This window comes from Medicago truncatula, chromosome 6 (genome assembly GCF_003473485.1).
Source record: "Medicago truncatula cultivar Jemalong A17 chromosome 6, MtrunA17r5.0-ANR, whole genome shotgun sequence".
Taxonomy (NCBI): domain Eukaryota; kingdom Viridiplantae; phylum Streptophyta; class Magnoliopsida; order Fabales; family Fabaceae; genus Medicago; species Medicago truncatula.
Window position 1 is genome coordinate 32,359,588 of NC_053047.1, and position 24,084 is coordinate 32,383,671.

General features: G+C 36.6%; 1 protein-coding gene and 1 non-coding gene across 2 annotated transcripts; both read left to right on the forward strand.

Annotated features, from left to right (window-relative positions):
- Positions 1–3,571: 3,571 nt before the first annotated feature.
- Positions 3,572–3,678, forward strand: LOC112416117 (small nucleolar RNA R71). Its single transcript, XR_003006432.1, has one exon. It is a non-coding gene; the product is annotated as a small nucleolar RNA R71 (small nucleolar RNA).
- Positions 3,679–14,195: 10,517 nt separating this feature from the next.
- Positions 14,196–15,266, forward strand: LOC120576093 (uncharacterized). Its single transcript, XM_039827077.1, has one exon. The coding sequence runs from the start codon at positions 14,196–14,198 to the stop codon at positions 15,264–15,266; it is 1,071 nt and encodes a 356-aa protein (XP_039683011.1).
- The last annotated feature ends 8,818 nt before the right edge of the window (positions 15,267–24,084 follow it).

Genomic DNA, 24,084 nt, shown 5'->3' on the forward strand with positions numbered 1-24,084 from the left:
AATTATTTGCTTTATTCATTCACTTTATTTATTTATATTAAATGTCTTTTTTGCCCTTTTTATTACACACACTAACTTATATTACTTTGACTTTTGAAAACTTTTAAGGTTCAATTTACCACTAAAGTTAAAACGTGCTCCTTAAAATACCTACCTCTACACTTGCTCAAAGACTGCAACTTTGTGCTTTTCTCAAAGAGAATTTTCACAATAAAATATAACTGCAACTTTGTGCTTTTCTCAAAGAGAATTTTCACAATAAATTTTTTCTCAAAAATTTGGTTATAACAGGGTTGTGTTGGCACGGCCGTGCCTAACTCTCTGGAATTTTTGTGTTTGGTAAAGCTATGGGACAGGGACGGCCGTGCCACTGCTTCTGGCCAACAGCTTAAAAAAAATCCACTTTTTTTGCATCATATTTGGACAAATACCTACAAAACAAATTAAAATAACACAAAACAAACAAAATAAAATTAGTAAAACTCATGGGTTGTCTCCCATGAAGTGCTCTTTTATGGCCACTAGCTTGACGGTTAGAAGATTTCTCTACCCTATACCCAACCTTTCACAAAGGACAAAGGCATCAAACTGACACTAGCCCCTAAATCACACATGGCTTCCTCAATGGTTTTACTCTCAATCACACAAGGGATGGAAAAGCTTCAGGGACCTCTGAGGCTAGGCTTAGCAAGCCTTTGTGGGAAAGGAATTTTGGGTTCATGAGGTGGTGAAACAATTGGCTTATCACTCTCTCCTATGGCTTTCTCAATTTGTGGTTTTTCGCTTTCTGTCTCACCCTCAATAGGAGTATATTTAGTTTCAGCATTATTCAAAACTCTACTGAGGTAATGATGACAGGTCATCTTACGTTATTCTTATAATGTTTTTCAGCAAAACAGAGGAGTATTAGATTAATTGCCTATGATTTCGGGACATTTATATTGTTTTCTATATTTGACTCTCTAATTCTATTCTTCTGAAAACATAGAAATTTTAGGGTCTTCTTGATGTAATTCATAAAGAAATCATGTAAATCGAAAAAGCAAGACATATGAAGATTTATGTGGCATCAGGAAGATGAAGAATGGAGATTCAAGAGGCCTCTGGATAATTTTAGAGGGAGAAATTCTAATCCCAAGTTCCAAGATATCTTACATTGAAGTAAACACTAACTTTATATTAGATGTCTTTTTTCCCCTTTTTACTACCCACACTAACTTATATTACTTTGACTTTTGAAAACTTTTAAGGTTCAATTTACCACTAAAGTTAGAACGTGCTCCTTAAAATACCTACCTCCACACTTGCTCAAAGACTACAACTTTGTGCTTTTCTCAAAGAGAATTTTCACAATAAAATATGATGTGGCTATAGCAAGAACACTCAAAACACAAGACATCATTTTCATGTACAAGAAACAACCATTTCGAAAGAGGCTTAACAAAAAAAATTATTTCATAATTCACAATAAAAACAAGCTGATTTACATGACTTTCGCAATAAAACAAAACAAAAAATTAAAATTAAAGGGAGTTTGGAAACACTACGACACTTAACTAAACAAGAGACTTTATTAGCTCCCCCCACACTTCGTTGAATCATTCTCCTCAATGATTTAAAAAGAAAGAAAAATTGCAAGAAATAAAAGGAAAAGGAAAAGGGAAAGCTCACAATTAATTGGGGACCCTGTGGAGGATCCTGGAGGTTGAGGTGCTGCATCATTCTCAAGAGCATGTGGTTATTTTCTTCATGCATATGATTGCCTCTTTGAACATCACCACGTAGCCCTGAAATTTCAGCACCTTGTCTTTGTTTATCAGTTCTCATCCTTTGGATTTCATCTTGCATCCATGTCCACTAGTCATTGTCATTCTCCACCAGCTTCATGGTCATGGTGCACCGAATCATCATGCAAGTTTTCACCTACCTCATCCTCATCACCACTATCATCACCATGATCTTCCTGTACCTGTTTGTTAGTACCAGCATAAAGCAAATTTTCCACCTTTTCTCTTTGAAGACATTGACCTAGTTTGAATTGGGTTGGTTTGGGTGAAGGTTTGGGTTTTAAGTAAGAAATTTGAGTGTTCCGGTGAGGATTGATGAAGAAATTGGGGTTTTTGGGTTAGGGTTAGGGGTACACGAGTTTTGTGATTTGTGGATTTTTAGGTGGATGATTGTTGTTTTTGATGGATCGATTGTGTTTGGAATGAAGTCTAGAGTTGTTTTGGTTTATAAATTTTGCGATTTGGTGAATTTTAGAGAGCGTTATGGAGGTTTGAAGGTTCAGGTTAAGGAGATTTAGAGAGAAGTTGAAGGATGAATGAGGTTGTGTTTTTTGAATGGGGGAAGAAGAAGAAAAAAAAAATTTGTTATAGGGGGGTTGTGTTGGCATGGCCGTGCCTAACTCTCTAGAGTTTTTGTGTTTGGTAAGGCTATGGGACAGGGACGGCCGTGCCACTACTTCAGGCCAACAGCTTAAAAGCAATATTCCACTTTTTTGCATCATATTTGGACAAATACCTACAAAAAAAAATTAAATAACACAAAATAAAACCAGTAAAAATCGTGGGTTGCCTCCCACGAAGCGCTCTTTTATGATCACTAGCTTGACGGTTAGAAGATTTCTCTACCCTATACCAAATCTTTCACAAAGAACAAACGCATCAAACTGACACTAGCCCCTAGATCACACATGGCTTCCTCAATGGTTTCACTCTCAATCACACAAGGGATGGAAAAACTTCCGGGACCTCTTAGGTTAGGCATAGCAATCCTTTGTGTGAAAGGAATTTTGGGTTTATGAGGTGGTGAAACAATTGGCTTATCACTATCTCCTATGGCTTTCTCACTTTGTGGTTTTTCGCTTTTTATCTTACCCTCAATTGTCTTAGTTTTCACAACGGTGTCCTGTAACAGCTTACCATCCCTAAGTGTAATAGCATTTATAAGGCCTTTGGGGTTGGCTTTAGTTTGGCCTGGAAATATTTCTGAGGTTTGAGAGGAGGTAGCCACTTGTTGGGCTATTTGAGAGATTTGAGTCTCTAACATTTTGTTGTGAGTAGAAATGGAGTCCACTTTTGATGTAAGCTTGACAAAAGAGTCATTCTCTTGGAGTTGCTTGGATTGATTTATAACATAATTTTCCATTAAAAGTTCCAAGCTGGATTTTTGAGGGACTCCTTGGTTGTTTGCATAACCTGGTGGTGCTGTTTGTCCAAAGGGATTTTGAGGAGTTTTATAAAAGTTTTGATTTGGCCTCATCCCTTGGTTATATTGAGCATAGTTTAATTGTTCAGTACTTTCAACAACACTACCTAGTTGGCATTCAACGCCAGTATGGCCAAATATACCACATACCTGCCTCGTTTTTAGAGGGTGAAGGAGCAACACCAATGATATGGCTCTCTCACTTGTGCACTGATAGTTGTTTTGGGCCATGTCCTCGATTAAAGCATATGCTGTTGTGTATGTTTTATTCATCAAAGCTCCACTTGCAGATGCATCAACATTCATTTTTGTGTTATACAAAAGACAATTATAAAAGGTGTGGATAATAAGTCAGTTCTCTAAACCATGATGTGGGCAGAGCCTAAGCATTTCCTTCAAATGCTCCCACGCATCGTAAAGAGATTTCCCATCCTTTTGAGTGAATCGTTTGATTTGATCCCTTAATTGAGCAGTTTTAGAAGGGGGAAAGAAACAGGCAAGGAATGGTAGCGCCATTTGGTCCCATGAAGTGATAGAACCAACCTGTAATGAATGAAACCATGCACTAGCTCTATCCCTTAAAGAAAAAAGAAAGAGGTGCAGCCTTATGCACTAGCTCTATCCCTTAAAGAAAAAGGAAAGTGGTGCCAAAAACTTGATGTAGTAAATCCGCAAGTGCACGGTTTACCGATGTAGTAATCAAAAGATATCGTTCCGAAAGGGTGTTATGAATTCAATTAAATTTCAACAATGATTAGAAGAGAGTTCAAGTTGAAAAGTTGGATTTTGTTTAAAAGAAAATAACAATAATAATAAAAGAGCCTTAGGATTACTAGTTCGTCATGGTGACAAATCCTTCACAAACCAAACCCTAAACCTAGAACCTTATGTTGGACCTATTTTCTAAAGACAAGTTTCTCTTTGGCCTATCACATCTCCTTTCGGTCTCAGTGAGTGTATTTCATTAGCAACCACGCCTATTCTCATGGTTGATTGCTATTGAAACCCTTGAAGCACAAAACTTTATTGTCTCAAGGTTTGCTAGATTATTCTCATGTTTCACAATCCTTGTCTAATTTCACTTGTTAAAATATCAAAACTTCATCTTTCGATCTTTTGCTTTATATTTGTGATTGTGAATTAACAACTATTAAACTTCGCCTTTCGGTTTATCGATTAATACTTGTTTTTTCATTATAAAAATGGTGAAATAGATTAGAAAATAGATTTACATAAAAATTAGGGTTCGAGGCTTGGTTTGATAGGGATTAGGTCATTAGACTCATCCAACAATCCTATGAAAAAGAAGTCTACTCACTCATGTTCATTGTAGACATAGAGAAGAAGAACATAAAATAAAATAAAGATGAACTTTTATTCAAAGGAAACAATTATCACTATAAATTTCCAAGAACAAGAGATGATTGAATATTTTTGGTAGCTACTCTATTTATAGTTTACAACTACTAAAGCCCCAAGAAATACATCAATAGAATATTCCACAAGAAACCACATGCTTTAGGTCAGAAGTAAACTAAGTAGGCAGCTTTGTCGAAGAAGCAAAAGCAGTAAAAGGCTGTCTGGAGTGGTGGCACGACCGTGTGGCTGGAGGTACGGGCCGTGCCAAGCTCTCTGGTGGCTTATTGGCTTTGAATTGTTGGAGGCACAGGCTGTGTCTCTATTTTTGCATATAATTTTCATATTTTTTGGCCCAAATCAGCTCCAAATCACATTTCTTTTGCTCCAAGACGCTATCTTTCGAATATTTGTTCCTGAAATTAAATATCTTGCAATTGAAGTAAAATAGTTCAAAAGGAAATAAAATCATATAAAATATAAATAAAAGGGAATTAGATAATATATAAAACACACTAATTTATGACTCATCAATTACCAACAACGACAATCTAATCAAAAGACACCTTTTACATATGAATACTTAGTTATGCGTGGGTGGATGCGGTATGATAGAAGATGCAAAACACTTATTCCTCTCTTGTGCTTTTTTTGGAAAACTTTGGTATGGTATTTCCCACTGGCTTGGTTACAACATAATGTTTCCTGAAAATGTGTCAGACAATTTATATCAATTTGGCAACTATAGCGGTTTTTCTAACAACAAACACTCCGCTCTTAATCTTATTTGGCTATCTTGTGTGTGGGTGATTTGGCATGAAAGGAATGCTGGAATCTTTCACCAAAAAGAAGCTTCGTTTAATCAATTGTTTGATAAAGTTAAGCCTCAATCTTACTGGTGGCTGAAAGTAAATCGTCCTAGTTTTGTTTTCTCCTACCATTCGTGGTGGTTGAATCCTTTACCTTGCTTGGGAATACTTTTGTAACACAGTAGCTTTCTTTTTTTATCCTGTTTTGATTCCCCGTTTTCTTATTTCTTGTAATTGACTCTTTCAGCTAAGGTTTTGGCACTCCTTGTGCTGAAATCTCAAGGCTTTTAGTAATATAATCAATTTTAGCTTCTAAAAATAAAAAAAAACTTATTCCAACATAAGTAACGTTTTAGACCAATTCAAAACCTTTAAAACATAAGGGAGTAACTTAAAACTTTTAAAACATTAGGGCCACTTGAAATTGAAAACCTAAAGTTTTTAGTCAAGATAACAGCTAAATTAAAGGGGAGGAAGTTACCGGTCTTGACACATGAACGAAACTGAATCCACTTTTATAATTTTAGAGATCATTTTTGTTTACGTTTGCACCGACCGAAAGAAAGATAGCCAAAAACAATGACTGGAAAAAGCTTTGTGGTGTGGAAAATAAAGAACTAAAGGCCAAACAAAAAGTCTATTTGATTGGGTCACTTCACATTATTAAAGTTGTAGGAATTCAATCAGAACAAAAAAATTGCAAGGAGATTAAAATCCATATTTAAACAATTCTTCTTATTTATTTATTTATTTATTTTTCAGGAAAAATAATATTCTTCTTGTATATCATTTTTTATTTTATTTTATTAATAGTTAACTTAATATTTTATCGGCTAAATTATACTTGCTTTTCCTTTAAATTAGATTTAGGTTTCAATTCCATCCCTTAAATTTGTTTGCTCTATTTTTTTCTATGTGAAATATCATTTTAAGACACTTTGTTCTCTTAAATTTTTGTTACTTTTTTTATATCTTAAATCACATCTATTATACGTTTTTCCTCTTACTTTAGCAATTTATATAACTAAAGCGTCATAGTTTGTAACTTAAATAGATAAATAATTATTTTGGTCTTTGAATATGTAAGACGCTATCAATATAATCTTTAAATATATCAAAATTGCTTAAATATTGACATATTTCTCTTTTATTAAGCATTTTTATCCTTGATTCAACTTTTAGATAATTTGATTCCACTTTTAGATAACCATTTTACTACTCAAGTACATTTTAGTTGTTTGTAAATTTAGTCCATTAGGTCACCAATAAAAGACACCAAAGATGTGTTCTCAATTTTGATATAGGTTTGATGAAAACATTGGGAAGGTTGTAGGCGACGGGCGGGATACCTTATTCTGGTATGACATTTGGGTAGGGGGCATTCTGTTGCGGTTAAAATTCCCTTCATTGTTTGATTTGGCGGTCGATATGGAGTATAAGGTTGTGGATATGGGGCAGTTGGGGTGGGACAGAGAGGGAAGGACGTGGGTGTGGAGGCGCCGACTGTTTACATGAGAGGAGGAGAGTGTGAGGGACTGCTCTGCCCTTTTATGTAACATTGTTTTGCAGGATAATGTCCATGACTCCTGGAGGTGGATGTTAGAGCCTATTCATGGGTATTCAGTGAAGATAGCCTATCACTATATTACTACCACAGGTGTTATTTATGACATATCTCAGGTTAATGATGTTTGGTTTAAGCATATCCCATCCAAGGTGTCTTTATTGGTGGGGCGTCTCCTTCGCAATTGGCTTCCTACTAAAGACAATATGGTGCAGCGGGGTATTCTTCTTCCAACAGGAGGTGCATGTGCGGCTGGTTGTGATGACATCGAATTAGCTACACACCTTTTTTTTTGCATTGCAATAGTTTTAGTCAATTCTTGTCTAATGTGCGGAACTGGTTAGGCATTTCTTCAGTGCCATCTGGTGAGCTTCAACATCATTTTAATCAGTTCACTAAGATGGCAGGCATGCCATGAACTTCCCATTTATTCTTAACTATAATTTGGTTTGCAACTGTTTGGGTGATTTGGAAGGAAAGGAATGATCATGTTTTCCAAAACACGGTATCCAACCCTTCGATGCTCGTTGAGAAGTCAATTGTTTTTGGGTGGTGCTCTTAAGGGTAACTTGGCACTGTAATTATTTAAACTTTCTGCTGGTTTTTTTTTGTGCATCTTGTGCAACGGGAAATATCTTTGAGTAATATATATATTTTCATTTTGATGTGTTCAAATTTTATTTTATTTTTTTTATATATTTAAGGATTATAACGATATCATCTTACACGGTCAGAGCTAAAAATGGTTATCTGCTCATTTATTAATTGAATAAGAGGCCATAATTAAACTAAAAACTTTAAGGAGCTAAAATCTTCAACATTTATAACTTTAAAGACTAAAATAAAAAGCAAAACTTAAAGAATCAAATCAATCATTCGACAGGATCCCAAAGAGAATAACCAAACAATTGAGTTCAAGCGGCAATCAAGTCCCACCAACAGACGAATGATACAAAAGAATCTAAGTTCTATTCCTGTGTGGAATAACTTTTTTTTTTAGATTTTATTTACATTCCAACCAAATTTTGGATTACCAAAACCTATTTTCTTGAGAATCAGAGAGTTAACACCAAATAGTCTCAAAGTTGTAGTTAACCTTGTTACTAACTTATTTATTTTATTTTACCACAATTTTAATTTAAAAAAATAAAATAATGAATAGCCTGAAAAATGGAAACCCACAAACAAGTCAGAACTAAAAAAATTCTTAAAAGAAAAGTAGGGCTATTTCGTGGAAACCGCATGTAGTTCATATAACATTGCTAATTTGCTATTGATTGATCCATCTAAATTATGTAAAGTAGTACAATAATACAATGTAGCATTTAATTTTCAAACCATTGACATGGTGATTAGGGGTGATAACATGTCGGGTCATAGGAAAGCGTCTACGGCCTCGTCTATTCAAAACATAGTTGGGTCTGGCTTGTTTAACAAGAATGTAAGGTTCAAGTTTTTTATAAAGGGTATTTAATTATTGGTGTTGTTAACAAATGTCTTGAAGGCACTTGTTAAGAATATCAAAATAGAAACAATTGATAACTTTCATATAAATAAAGTTGTTTTTTAATGTTTCAATGTTTTGAATACACGAATTCTAAGATAAAATTTCTATTTTCAACTTTTTATCAAGTGCCCTAAGGGCACTTGTTAACATTTCCTTTTAATTATATAGGTTAGATTAAAACTTTGAAAAGAGTATATTAGGCTCATTAAACCAACCTGTTTATAGTATATAACTAGTATGGACATCTGTGTCAAGCACGGATTAGAATATCGTTATATTTGAGAAAAATAATATTATAATGTATCATTTGTTATTTAAAGACAAACATTGAAAAAATATAGTTGAGGTTGAACAACAAATAAGTGGAAAATAAATTATGATACAACCCATTATATTTTAAGTGGAAATCAATTTCACTTATATGATTGGTATCAGCCTAATGTCATGATACATTCCATTGTAGGCTTCCACAAAAAGACTTAATATTATGATAATTTGTTTTGTTAGTTTTTGGGTGTAATTTGCTGAATTTTTTACCTTAAATTTTAGCTTTTCGAAGTTATTCGTTTTCATGCAAGTTTTTTTATTCAACCTTTTTACTATAATTTCCTTCAATTTTCATCTTTGATGCGATCGCAATGGAAATATGTAGATGTGTTATACTGATTTGAATAAATACATGTTTATTACACAGTTTAAATTGATGTGGTATTTTGTAATTAGTCTAATATTTTAGTAGAATACTTTTCCATCAACCTTTGATGCCTTCAACAAATCCATAAATTACCAACAACTCATTATATTCTCTATCCTCGTGATCTTAACTTAGTTGGTAGGGACAATCCACTAAATTTGCAAGGTCCGGGATTCCAACCCCGACCACCACAAAAAAAAAAGTCATTATATTTTCAATACTCTCACGGATAAAACATACACTTCTTAGTTTTTTCCCTCATCGTATCTCCTATATATTCAAATTATTTTTTCTTTTTTTTTCTTTCTAATTTACTTTCTCTCTTTGTATGAAAGAAACAAACAAAAACACCCCTATATGAAACCTCCACCAAACCACATTTTTACGATGTTGTGCCGTTGACCTTATTTCACTATCTCACCAAATCACATACACAAAGTGTCCCATATTTAAGAGAGAGATATTAATGTGTCATGTGTGAGTTAACTTCTACATTAGACGAATTAGTATATATTGAGCAACATATAAATGAGATGACTAATATATCTAATGTCGTAAGATTTTGGGTGAAGAGGTGATGTCAATCTTGAAGGTGAGTAAAACACAATAAGGGGAGTTGAATTGTGTTAGATTTTTCTTCTTTTTAAACTAAGTCGAATGTTTAGAGTTTGATAGAGTTTAGATTCAAGAACAATGTTTAGAGTCTAATGCTGCGGATAAAGTGAAGATAGAAAGAGAGAAGAGAAAGACACAAAGCAATTATACAGGTTCCTTCCATAATCTGGAAGTAGTCTTGTCCCCCTTTCACTTTCAAGTAGAGTCACTAAAATCAATATATGATTACAAATGCTCAAGCACACAGCAAGAGAGTTCGAATACTCAAGCACACTTGCAAGAGATTTCCTATACTCAAGCACAAAAGGAAGACTCTAGAACACTTGATATACAATCAATGATGTTCACAATACAAATCAGATACAAACTCTTAAGACTCTAGAATTTCTATGATATAAAAGTTTTTTAATAAATTCTAAGCAAACTTAGATATGCAACAATTTCAACAAAGTTTTGACACTTGTAAAATGTTGTTTAGTCTCATTCAATCTTCAAGTATTCACTCCTTTATATAGTGGTGTGAGAGATACGTTGATGATTGCTAGCACATCAATAAGAGTCGTTGTCGAAGCTTAGCTTGTGCTATTGCAGACATGAGAGTGGAGTAGTGGTTGTACAACTGTACTATATCCTTTTCATGCGCTCATCAGTGGATAAGCATCCAATGCCTTCTAATTCCTTTAAAATAGTCGTTGCTCCAGGCTTCTATACCTTCTGCAATGATGTGTCTTGAGAATAACAAACTTTAACTAACTGCAGCTTCTTAACTACAGACTCTAATGAACTTCAGACTCTGATGGTCTTCAGACGCTTGATGACCTCAGACTCTAGCAGTGGGCTTCTGATGGTCTTCAGACTCTAGTAGTCTTCATACTTTGTCTTGCAACATAAGCTTCATTTTCTAATTTCATTGCTCTCTTTTGTTCTTCTAAAACCATTACTTGAATTTAAGATTTATAAATTTTTGTCTATGGTCCTGCACACTTGAACAAATATTAGCATATCCAATTCACTTTTTAATACCTTGTTATCATCAAAACTTAAGGTGATAATGTTAAACACATTTTGTTCCAACAAATCTCACTTGTGGAGTTCTACCAGTCAAATATAATGATTCAACTCAATTTACACTTCCTTATAAATCATAACATTATGATGAATTAATTTTTTCCTAATGTCATTTCTTATATATTAAATATAAATTTTTGAAAGTCGTTCGCTTTCAATCAATTTTTTAATCCAACCTCTATATTTTAAACATTTTCACATTTGTTTTTTGATTGGATTAAACAACGGTTAAGTAGATTTGTTATGTTGGGTGATGACATCTCGTCATTACGTAATTTTTATGTACTTTTTATCACATTTTGCAGTTCACAAAGCAACTTGTGCAGCGAGAAAAGCAGAAATTCTGTAGAAAATACAAAGAAGCAAATCGTGTCACGATTGGCAGAAAACATGCCACGATTTGAGAAGACCAAATCCAGTTTCGACATTGAAGAAATCGTGTCACGATGGCCAAATCGTGACACGATTGGAGGAAACCCTAATTCAGTAATTTACGATTCAAAGAGAATCGTGCCACGATTTACTTAAATCGTGACACGATTTTAGGCGAAATTCTGTGCCTATTTAAACTGAAGACTATTCTGAAAACAAGGGTTACGATTTGGAGAGAGCAAAGTGCGATTTTGACACTACAAGATGGCTAGAAGGGCGATTTCTTCAACCTTTTACCAGTTAATGTATGTATTGATTCCTCTAATGATTATGTTATTTGTAAACATCATTATGAGTAGCTAAATCCATTAGAGGTTAGGTCTTAGATGATTCTTTGTAACCCTAATTGACTCATGTTGCTGTGAAACTCTATTTATTGTGAATGACAATCTAGTTTTTATTCAATTCAATTGTTCTTAATGCTTTTTATATCCTGATCAAATATAAACATGATTTAGTGAGAACGAATGACTACTAACCATAGCTTTCGACTTAGACCTAATTGAATTGTTCTAATAAACATGGTTAGTCTAGGAATGGATAATCCTTTATTAGTGATATTAGGTTAACGTGCTTAAACCTTCGACGGTTATTAGACCACCTGAGGAATTAGGGGTTGTAACCTTAGGAGAGGGTCCTCACTTAAGGGATTGATTAGGACTAATTTGTTAACTATCGTAGAACTAGTGAATCGTTCACAAGAATAGGTGCAGTATACCAATTAGGGAAACATAGATGATTCGAAAGACCTAAACTCATCTCTCTCTTATTCTTAAAAACAATCTTTATTTTCTGTTATTGCTTATGCAAACAAACCAATCAACTGCCTAGCGGCAAATTAAAAGAACCTTTATACATCCTAAGTTACAACGTAATTGAATTATTGAGATTAAAACCAGTCCTTGTGGGAACGATATTTTTACTACTTCGATAGTATTTGGTACTTGCCAAAATTCTATCAAGTTTTTGGCGCCGCTGCCGGGGACTGTCGATTTATTTCAACAAGGCAATTGCGTTCTAATTTAGGATTTCTGCAATTTATTTTCTGTTTTAAAATTTTGTTGTTTTAGTATTTATTAATATTTTGTGTTGTGCAGTGCTACTAAGGTATTTTGCTGTTTATGCGAGGTAGACGGAGTTCAGACGACCTCGAGTACGATCCAGAAATATAAAGGACTGCCAGGGCCAATCGGAAAGTTGTCCGGTTGTCAAGGTTGTCCCAGTTAGTACCACCGAGTGCACGTGCACAGATACCAGTTCCGACACTTTTTGAAGCTAACACAACCATATCTCCTAAATCAATCACAATGGGAGATGTTGATCCACCACGAGCAAGGCCTAAGTTGGGAGATTACGGGCTAGCTAATCACCGTGGTCGCCTAACTCATGTGTTCTGACCTGCTAACCCTGTTGCTTTCGACATCAAGGCATCAGTTCAGAATGGATTGAAGAAAAGACAATTTGATGGGACAGAGACCATTAGTCCTCATGAACATTTAAGCCACTTCGCTGAAACTTGTGAGTTTTGTGTGCCTCCAACAAATGTTACTGAAGACCAAAAGAAACTGAGGCTATTCCCCTTCACGTTAACCGGAAAGGGTAAAGACTGGTTGTTGAATTTGCCTAATGGGACTATTCAAACATGGGAGGAGTTAGAGCTTAATTTTCTAGAAAAGTATTTCCCTATGTCCAAATACTTGGATAAGAAGCAAGAAATAGCAAGCTTTCGGCAAGGGGAAGGTGAATCACTCTATGATGCCTGGGAAAGATTCAATTTGCTCCTGAGGAGATGTCCAGGCCATGAGTTCTCTAAGAAACAATATCTCCAATTTTGTCACTGAAGGGTTAACTCATAATAACCGGATGTTTCTAGACACTTGAGCTGGGGGTAGTCTAAAGGTTAAAACTGATCATGAAGTTCAGACCCTGATAGAAAACATGGCCAACAAGGAGTACCGTACTGAAGCGAAAAAGAAAGAAAGAGGTGTTTTTGGGGTAAGTGACACTACTTCCATACTAGCTAACCAAGCAGCCATGAATAAGCAAATTGAAACTCTAACCAAGGAGTTACATGCTTACCAATTGTCCAACAAACAACAACAAGCAGCTGCAATACGGTGTGATTTGTGTGGTGAAGGCCATCCTAATGGTGAGTGTGTACCTGAGGGAGCTAGTGAAGAAGCCAACTATGTGAACTATCAAAGGCAAAACCCTTACTCCATGAAGAAACACCCTAACTTGAGTTACTCTAACAACAACACCTTGAATCCGTTGATGCCTAATCCTCAACAACAACAACAACCATGGAAACCTTCAGCTCTGGAAGAAACAATGATGAATTTCATGACGATGACTCAAAGTAACTTTGAGGATATGAAGAAAAATCAAGACATTGAAAGGAAGAATAATGAAGCCTCAAGGAAATTTCTTGAAACTCAACTTGGGCAATTAGCTAATCAGTTTGCTGAACAGAACAAAGGGGGATTCTCCAGTAATACTAAGGAGAACCCTAAAAACGAGACTTGCAATGCTATTGAGTTGAGGAGAAAAAAGGTTTTGACACCTTTAGTTCCAAAAGTTCCAAAGAAGGTTGATGATGAAGTTGTAGAGATAGAAACAGATGGCGAAGTTGAAAAAGAAACTGAACATGGTGTAGTTGAAAATGAGAGTGATCAAGGTGTAGTTGAAAATGAAAGGAAGAAAAAAACAGAGGGAGAAAAAAGTGAGAAGTTAATAGATGAAGACTCGATCTTCAGGAAGTCTAAGAGCCAAATATTGAAGGATGGTGATAAACCTCAAGTTATTCCATCTTATGTGAAGCTTCCATATCCTCATCTAGAAAATAAGAAGAAGAAGAACGAGGAAGGCCAATTCAAGAAATTCATGCAACTCTTCTCACAACTTTAGGTGAATATTCCTTTTGGTGAAGCTCTTGATCAAATGCCGGTTTATGCTAAATTCATGAAAGAAATGTTAACTGGAAGAAGGAAACCAAAAGATGATGAGAACATCTCTCTTTCTGAGAATTGTAGTGCTATTCTCCAAAGGAAACTTCCACCTAAGCTTAAAGATTCTGGTGCTTTTACTATCCCTTGCTCCATTGGGCCGGTAGACATTGGAAGAGCTTTATGTGATTTAGGGGCCAACATCAATTTGATGCCCCTTTCGATGATGAAGAAGCTTGGAGGTGGAGAGCCAAAACCTACAAGAATGACCCTCACTCTAGCTGATCGGTCAATCTCATATCTTTTTGGTGTGCTTGAAGATGTCTTAGTGAAGGTTAATGATCTAGTATTTCCAGCTGATTTTGTGATCTTGGATATGGATGAAGATGAAGATATGCCACTCATTCTAGGAAGACCTTTCCTTGCAACAGGCCGTGCTTTAATTGATGTTGAAATGGGACAGCTAATGTTGAGGTTCCATAACGAGCAAGTGGTGTTCAATATCTTTGAAGCTATGAAGCACCGGGCTGAAAATCCTAAGTGTTACCAGATTGATGTTGTTGATGAAATAGTAGAAGATGATTCTCGTACACCTCAACTAACACAACCTATGGAGAAAACAATAGTTAACTCTATAGAAAGTTGTGACCTTGATGAAGATCTTGAGGTGAAGGAATGTATCAAACAACTAGAGTCAAGCAAACAAGAGGTAGAACCGGTAAAAATTGAAGAGATACTTGGTGAAACTTCTAAAGGGGAGCAACCTCCAATCAAGGAGGAAGAGAAAAATCCAGAATTAAAAGAACTTCCTTCCCACTTGAAGTATGTTTTCCTTAGCAAAAATGCCTCGAAACCAGCAATCATCAGCAGTACCTTGACACTTTTAGAAGAAGAGAAATTGACGAGAGTGTTAAGGGACAACCAAGGAGCTTTGGGATGGAATATTTCTAATTTGAAGGGTATTAGTCCGGCCTATTTCATGCATAGAATTCACATGGAGGCTGAGTACAAACCTGTGGTTCAACCTCAACGAAGACTAAACCCTACAATGAAAGAAGTGGTTTAGAAAGAAGTTTTCAAGTTGCTGGAAGCAGGTATGATTTACCCTATCTCCGATAGTGCTTGGGTGAGTCATGTTCATGTGGTGCCTAAGAAGGGTGGAATGAAGGTGGTAGCTAACGACAAAAATGAGTTAATACCTACCCGTACCGTCACTGGTTGGAGAATGTGTATAGATTACCGGAGGTTGAATACCGCAACAAGGAAGGATCACTTTCCGTTACCATTCATGGATCAAATGATTGAGAGTTTGGCTGGTCAAGCTTTTTACTGTTTCTTGGATGGGTATTCGGGGTATAATCCGATAGCGGTGGCCCCGGAAGATCAAGAGAAAACCGCGTTACTTGTCCATTCGGTGTGTTTGCTAGGAGAATGCCTTTTGGGTTATGTGGTGCACCGGCAACATTTCAACGGTGTATGCTTTCCATCTTCTCTGACATGATAGAGAAGAACATCGAGGTATTTATGGACGATTTCTCTGTGTTCGGTAAGTCTTTTGATCAATGCTTGTTTCATCTCGATGCTGTCCTTAAAAGATGCACCGAAACTAACCTTGTTTTAAACTGGAAAAAATGTCATTTTATGGTGACAGAAGGTATAGTTTTGGGACATAAAATAAGTGCTAAAGGCATAGAGGTGGACTAAGCGAAGATAGAGGTTATAGAAAAACTTCCCCCACCTGTTAATGTTAAAGGGGTGAGGAGTTTCTTGGGGCATGCCGGTTTTTATCGGCGTTTCATAAAAGATTTTTCAAAAATTTCAAAGCCCCTTTGTAACCTCTTGATCAAAGAAAATGATTTTAATTTTGATTCTGATTGTGTAAATGCTTTTTCTTTGATTAAAATTTAGTTGGTGGCTGCACCAATAATCATTGCTCCCAATTGGGATTTACCCTTTGAACTTATGTGTCATGCAAGTGATTATGCTGTTGGTGCAGTTCTCGGCCAACGAAAAAACAAATTTTTCCATGCAAGCAAAGTTTTAAATGAAAATCAAGTTAACTATGCGACAACTGAAAAAGAGTTGCTTGCGGTAATCTTTGCATTGGAAAAAGTTCGTTCTTATCTAATAGGCTCCAAAGTCATTGTGTTTACAGATCATGCAGCTTTGAAGTATCTATTGACAAAAGGGGATTCCAAACCTCGGCTGTTGAGGTGGATCCTCTTGTTGCAAGAATTTGATCTCGAGATCCGTGATAAGAAGGGAGTAGAGAATGTAGTGGCTGATCACCTCTCCAGGTTGGACAACAAGGAGGTGACTAAGAAAGAAGGAGCCATCATGGCTGAGTTTCCCGATGAAAAACTGTTTGCCATTGGAGCAAGGCCTTGGTTTGCTGACATGGTGAACTTTAAGGCCGGTAACATAGTGCCTGATGACTTGGAGTATCATCAGAGGAAAAAGTTCTTCAAGGATGCAAACCACTATGTGTGGGATGATCCTTATCTGTTTAAGGTAGGCACTGACGGTTTGATGAGACGTTGTGTTGCAGGTGAGGAAGCTCATAGTATCCTGTGGCACTGCCATAGCTCAGCTTATGGGGGCCACCACAGTGGAGAAAGAACAGCCGTTAAGGTGTTGCAAAGTGGATTCATGTGGCCCACCCTTTTCAAAGATTGCCACGACTTTGTTGCACGATGTGACAAATGCCAGAGGAAAGGTAGTATTTCTAAGAGGAATGAGATGCGCCTAACAGGAATCATTGAAGTTGAACCATTTGATTGTTGGGGCATTGACTTTATGGGACCATTCCCTTCCTCTTACTCTTTTCTCCATATACTTGTTTGTGTGGACTATGTCACTAAATGGGTTGAAGCGATACCTTGTGTCGCTAATGATGCCAAAACTGTTGTTAACTTCTTACAGAAGAACATTTTCACTAGGTTTGGAACACCTAGAGTCTTGATCAGTGATGGGGGGAAACACTTTTGCAATAATCTGCTTGAAAATGTGCTAAAAAAATATAACATCCGGCACAAAGTTGCAACTCCCTATCACCGACAAACAAGTGGTCAAGTAGAGGTTTCAAACCGACAACTGAAACAGATTCTAGAGAAGACAGTTGCATCAAATAGGAAGGATTGGTCTAAGAAATTAGATGACGCACTGTGGGCATATAGGACAGCTTTTAAGACTCATCTAGGGTTCTCACCCTATCAGTTGGTCTATGGGAAGGCATGTCATCTTCCAGTTGAGCTAGAACATAAAGCATATTGGGCCAATAATCCTTAAATTTTCATCAAATAGCCGCTGGTAAGAAAAGACTCTTGAAACTTAATGAACTTGAGGAGATGAGGCTTAGAGCGTATGAAAATGCGCTCATCTACAAAGCCAGAACGAAAAGGTATCATGACAAAAACTTAGTTTCTAGGGATATTAACTCTGGGCAATTAGTTTTGTTGTATAATTCCAGGTTGAAGCTGTTTCCTGGAAAGCTCAAGTCAAAGTGGTCTGGGCCATTCCTGGTCAAAAGTGTGTCACCTCATGGAGCTGTTGAATTGTCGAGACCTGAAGGTGATCGATGTTTCAAAGTTAATGGGCGGAGAGTTAAGCCATATCTAGGTGGCGACCTACCAAAGAAGAGGGTAGGTCTTATTCTAAAGGACCTATAAGGTTCTTGGCAGTCAAGCTAGTGACGGTAAAGAAGCGCTGTGTGGCAGGCAACCCACCATTTTTATTGCAGGTAGTATTTTTTTAAATTTTATTGCTTTCAAAAATTTCAAAAACCCAAAAACATTTTAGCTGAAACAAAACAGAGGAAAATAAAATTTCAAGTCCAAACTCTAGGCAAAATCGTGACACGATTTTACCACCCTCTGAAGCTCTTAAAATTTTTTCTAAGTTAAAATTGGATGTCATTCGACATTAGCCAAATCGTGACACGATTTTTGGACTCCAAATTTTTCTAAAGTTTAAATTTTTGTGTCTCACGACATTGGAAATCGTGGCATGATGGCCAAATCGTGACACGATTTCTGGCCAAATAATTTTTCCAAAAGGATGGATCGTGACACGATTTAGCCCAATCGTGATACGATTTTGGTGGTTTCAAAAATTTCCGACCGTTACAAACCCAAATCGTGGCACGATTTTGGCCAATCGTGACACGATTCTCCTAGCCTATATATACACTCAACACGATTTTCATTCCATTCACTTCCAAAAGTAGCCAAACTCTGCCAAAATTTTCCCAGAACTCTAATCTACGAAGAACCAACCCTTTTTCATCAAAATTCTTCATCTTTTCATCTTCTAATCACCAAACCATCACCATAAACCTTCATCATCACCCATATTCATCAGATTCATCATCCCAACCAAACCCTAAACCATGGTGGAAACAAGAAACAAAGGCAAGAGCCAAATCCCTACCCAACCATCCAAGAAGGCCAAGACCGTTCCCAAGCGCAAACAACCAGTTAAACCTAGCCCTAACACCGAACCACCACCATCTGTTCACCTAAGGTTCTACAACAATGCTGCGAGAGACCGCTTCAAGGACATCCGTGGCTATAGGGTGACTCCCGAGAGAGGTTTCGACTTCCCTAAACTCATATCCAACCCTGAGTTCTTACAAGTCTTTACCACGAGAGGGTGGGAGTCTTTGAATACCATGATCTTCGAGCAAGCCAACAAGACGTTGGGGATTGAGTTCTATGCTAATGCTCGGTTTATGGGAAGGAGGTGTGTCCTTTGTGAGAGGGAAGGAGATCGACTATAGCCCAGAGAGGATTAATTCCTTGCTAGAGATTGTGCCACCGGAAGAGTGTGAGGTTAAGAGAAGGATGGAGGAGTGCAAGGACTGGAGTGATGAGAGGTGGGAAGAGTTGTTGCTGCAGATTTGTGTAGAGGGAGCTAAGTGGCAGGGAGGATCCCACATGCTATTGAGGGCTGATTTTAAGCCACATGCAAAGGCTTGGGCATCTTTTGTGGTGCAGACTTTGGAAGGCACTTCTTGCACTTCTGAGATTCCACTAGCTCGCTTGCTTACTGTATTTGCTATTCTTGATGGTGCACCCATCAATGTTGGTGAGTTAATTGCCAACAATATTTACATGTTTGCTTCAGGTACAAAGAGAGCTATTCCTCACCTGAGCTTGATCAATTGGCTTTGTGAGGAGCAAGAGTTTGATCTGTTCGCAAATGATATTAGTGCACCTATGATGAAGCCGCTAAATGATACCTACATGGATAGCTTCGTCAAAGACTACCATGACCGACTGCATGCTATTTAGGTTGCCGAGGCAGCTGCAGCAGGGCAGCCAGAGCCACAGCCACGGCAAAGGCGTCAACCACAGCCACGACCACCTCAGTCTGTTCATGGAGAGGGAAGCAGCCAACAGGTTGCTCCTGCACCTCTTCATCCTATGATGCTGGATTACATGTTCGGCCATGCTAATTGGATGAATGAGGTGTCTGATTAGGAGTATTGGAACCATCCTCGATCCGGGAAGGAGTTCACTGAGGCGGTCTGCCTGAACAGGAGACCTATGACTGGTTCTTTTGAGAGATTTGATGGGTCCGAGGAGGCGATGGATCACTACTTTGATGTCACCAGAATTCGAGCTCAGGATATCAGACTCGACTTTGCTGCTGGTTCTCGTCAGTCTAGGCATCATTTTGGGGAGGACTCCTTTCCAGAAGAGAACCCAGCCACATGGATTCCGGAGGATCAGATGCAGGATTGAGTGGACTACTGATGGTCCACCTCATTTTGATTTTTCTGTCTTTGTTTCAGTGCTTTTGTTTTCTTTTCTATTCGAACAATTTGTCTTTAATTTTCGTTTATTTAGTTGTATCCCCGTGATGTAATTGTTCCTGAACTTGTTTATTATTAATGAATTTTCTTGTTTACTTGACTTTTTCCAGTTTAGTCACAAATATTTGTTCAAGTGGTTTTCCAAAAGTTCAAAAGGAGGAGTGACTTGTGATTTCAAAGGCGAAGTGTACTACAGTTAAAGATAGGTAGTCATAACTCCCAGATATCATAACTATAAGGTTCATGGCCAAATTTTATTTTTCCAATTTACTTATATAGATTGTTCCATGCATTTACATTTCTAGAACTTGCAATTTTTCTCTACTGTCAATTGATCTTTGTCATTAGCACACTGAGGCAAAAGTGCTTGGTCATGTGAGCCTTTTTGAAGCCTACCCTGATTATATGGAATTTTATCCTTTCTTTAGCCAATTTGAGCCGGTAGGTTTAGATCTTTTTCTTCGGTGACAAACTGCATTACAAGCTTAGAGACTTTTAGGATTTTTCCCTTATTGTTTTCTGAGTTAGGCATTGTAGAATTTTGCTAAATATTAAGTTTGGGGTTGCTCTTGGAATTTGCAACCAATTAAGTTTGGGGTGGGGGATACTAGAGAACAAGAAAAAAAATAGAACGTTCTCATGAAAATAATATGTCAATGGTGTATTAAAAAAAAAGAAAATAGAATGAAAAAGGGACAAGACATTGAAAAACCGAGTAACTTCAAACTCAATTGTCCCAATTGTTTTAAATAATCTCTAGTACCCTTGCAAGAATTGTTGTTCCAAAAGGTGAATGATGGATTGAATTTGTGCTTTAACTTCCGTAGGAGTGCCTAACTCAAATTTTGTGTAGCCTACTTATCCAAATAATATCCCACCTTCACCTAAGCCCCATTATAACCCTTAAAGACCTCAAAGTGTGCATTGACATGGATTTTGATTGACGTTTAGAAACTTTTCAAGCATATGGTAATATGTAAATTTCATGTCGACTGTGTGTGAACCCTTTCATTTGTTGCATGGAGTTGTGAATTAGTGGTTGCTAATAAGTCAAACTAGCTCATCTTTAGCTAGTAAGGTGTTGAACTTTTAGGTACTATCACTTGATCAGGTAATTGTTATTTTACTGTCATTTGTCAAATTTACAAGTAAATTCCTTGAGGACAAGGAATGATTCAAGTTTGGGATTGTGATGACATCTCGTCATTACGTAATTTTTATCACATTTTGGAGTTCACAAAGCAACTTATGCAGCGAGAAAAGCAGAAATTCTGTAGAAAATACAAAGAAGCAAATCTTGTCATGATTGGCAGAAAACGTGCCACGATTTGAGAAGACCAAATCCAGCTTCGACATTGAAGAAATCGTGTCACGATGGCCAAATCGTGACACGATTGGAGGAAACCCTAATTCAGTAATTTACGATTCAAAGAGAATCGTGCCACGATTTACTTAAATCGTGACACGATTTTAGGCGAAATTCTGTGCCTATTTAAACTGAAGACTATTCTGAAAACAAGGGTTACGATTTGGAGAGAGCAAAGTGCGATTTTGACACTACAAGATGGCTAGAAGGGCGATTTCTTCAACCTTTTACCAGTTAATGTATGTATTGATTCCTCTAATGATTATGTTATTTCTAAACACCATTATGAGTAGCTAAATGCATTAGAGGTTAGGTCTGAGATGATTCTTTGTAACCTTACTTGACTCATGTTGCTGTGAAACTCTATTTATGGTGAATGACAATCTAGTTTTTATTCAATTCAATTGTTCTTAATGCTTTTTATATCTGATCAAATATAAACATGATTTAGTGAGAACGAATGACTACTGACCATAGCTTTCGACTTAGACCTAATTGAATTGTTCTAATAAACATGGTTAGTCTAGGAATGGATAATCCTTTATTAGTGATATTAGGTTAACGTGCTTAAACCTCCGACGGTTATTAGACCACCTAAGGAATTAGGGGCTGTAACCTTAGGAGAGGGTCCTGACTCAAGGGATTGATTAGGACTTATTTGTTAACTATCGTAGAACTAGTGAATCGTTCACAAGAATAGGTGCAGTATACCAATTAGGGAAACATAGATGATTCGAAAGACCTAAACTCATCTCTCTCTTATTCTTAAAACCAATCTTTATTTTCTGTTATTGCTTATGCAAACAAACCAATCAACTGCCTAGCGGCAAATTAAAAGAACCTTTATATATCCTAAGTTACAACGTAATTGAATTGTTGAGATTAAAACCAGTCCTTGTGGGAACGATATTTTTACTACTTCGATAGTATTTGGTACACTTGTCAAAATTCTATCATTCGGTTGACAAAATACATTTTAAATTGATGTGTAGTTTTTTTTTTATCAAGTCTATTTGTGGGTGATATAAATACTCATAAATCTCGAACTTATTCAACTAACCCATAAAATTATCAATAACTTTTTCTAATTTTCTTTCTCTCATTTTAGAAAATATGGGAATACAAATCTCCTTCCATTAACCACCATCAACCCATCCTTTTTAGAACGTTGTGGCTTCGTTTGACCTTATTTGGCTATGTCACCATATCTCAAAGAAGAGAGTCTCACACATAAGTGAGATATGTTAATGTGTCAATTATGGCTTGAAGTTCTACATTAGATGCAAGAGCATATATTAAGAAACATATAAGTGATATGACTGATATACCTGATGCGTTAAAATTTTGATGATGATGTGGTGTCAATATCACTTGTATAGTCGTTTTAAGCTTAATGTGTGGTTCCAACTCATTTTAGTCTTCATCCAAAATCTAAACAATAATATTAATTATTTTGTTGGTTTTTGGATGTCATTTATTTCATTTTTATATTAAACTATTTGAAAGTTTTTTGATTTCATGCACTATTTTTTAATTAATCTCTATTATTTCAAATTCCTTCACCTTGATCTTCGGTTGAATGGTTATCTTTTGGAGAAAAATGTTAGAGAGAGAGAGAGAGAGACAGTCTGGAGAAAAATACTACGTACTTGTTCATCATCAACCTTCAACTAACCTAGCCAATCCGTCTTCACTTTTTTGCTTTGATCAACATGGAACCATTTAACATTCCTTGCAAATGTCTAGATCTTGATCCTAAACCAACGAAACCACCCATCCAACAACCTAAACCTAAAAAAACCTTCGCACAAGCAGTTTCGAATATTTGTGAAATACCGATCTCTCAGCTTCCTCAAGGAGTAATCAAAGGTGATTGTCTTGCGATTCAGACTCCAGATGAGGATTATACAACAGGAATGGAAGCATGCGAATACAATCTTCATGGAAGGGTTATCTGGCAAAAGGGTTCCTCACCTTTTACAATGGTTGCCTTGAAAGCTAAGCTATCGGAATTCTAGAAGGATCTATCAATTTGGGGAGTGATGTCTCTAGGTAAAGGCTATTATGAATTTACTTTTTCAACCCTGGAGAATGTTAGGAGGGTTAGATCCATTGCTTCATGGAATCTAAACCCCGGTTTTCTTAAAGTGTTTCCTTCGACAAAGGATTTTAACCCTAAAATACAAAACAATTCTTCAGCTCAAATATGGGTTACGATATTTGGCTTGTCTCAGGAATATTAATGGAGAAAGAAAATTATTTTTTTCAATTCTAGGGCTCTGATACGTGGGATGAGAATTATTATTATTATTATTGTTGTTTTTCCTTCCTATGTATCAATTTTTGGAACTTGATGATGTGGCCCTTTGTTGGTTGATTTATTGTTGTTTAGGCTTAATGCCAAGATATTATTGAAGGTTTAAATAATTGTTGATGTTGAAACAAATATTCCGTTGCAAGTTATTTGATGTTTGACAGTTGTTTATTTAAATAGTTATATATGCTATTTAAGGAATTTTGAAATGTAGTGTAGCATGTCCGTTTGGTGCTTAACTCTCATGTTTATGTTATATTTAATTACTTTTGGGTAACGGGGTGTTACAGTGAGGGCTCATGCCCTGGAACGCCTCGTCGTTCAAAGCGGGAGGGCTCATGCCCTGGAACACCTTGTTGTTCAAATTGGTGAGGGCTTATGCTCTGAAG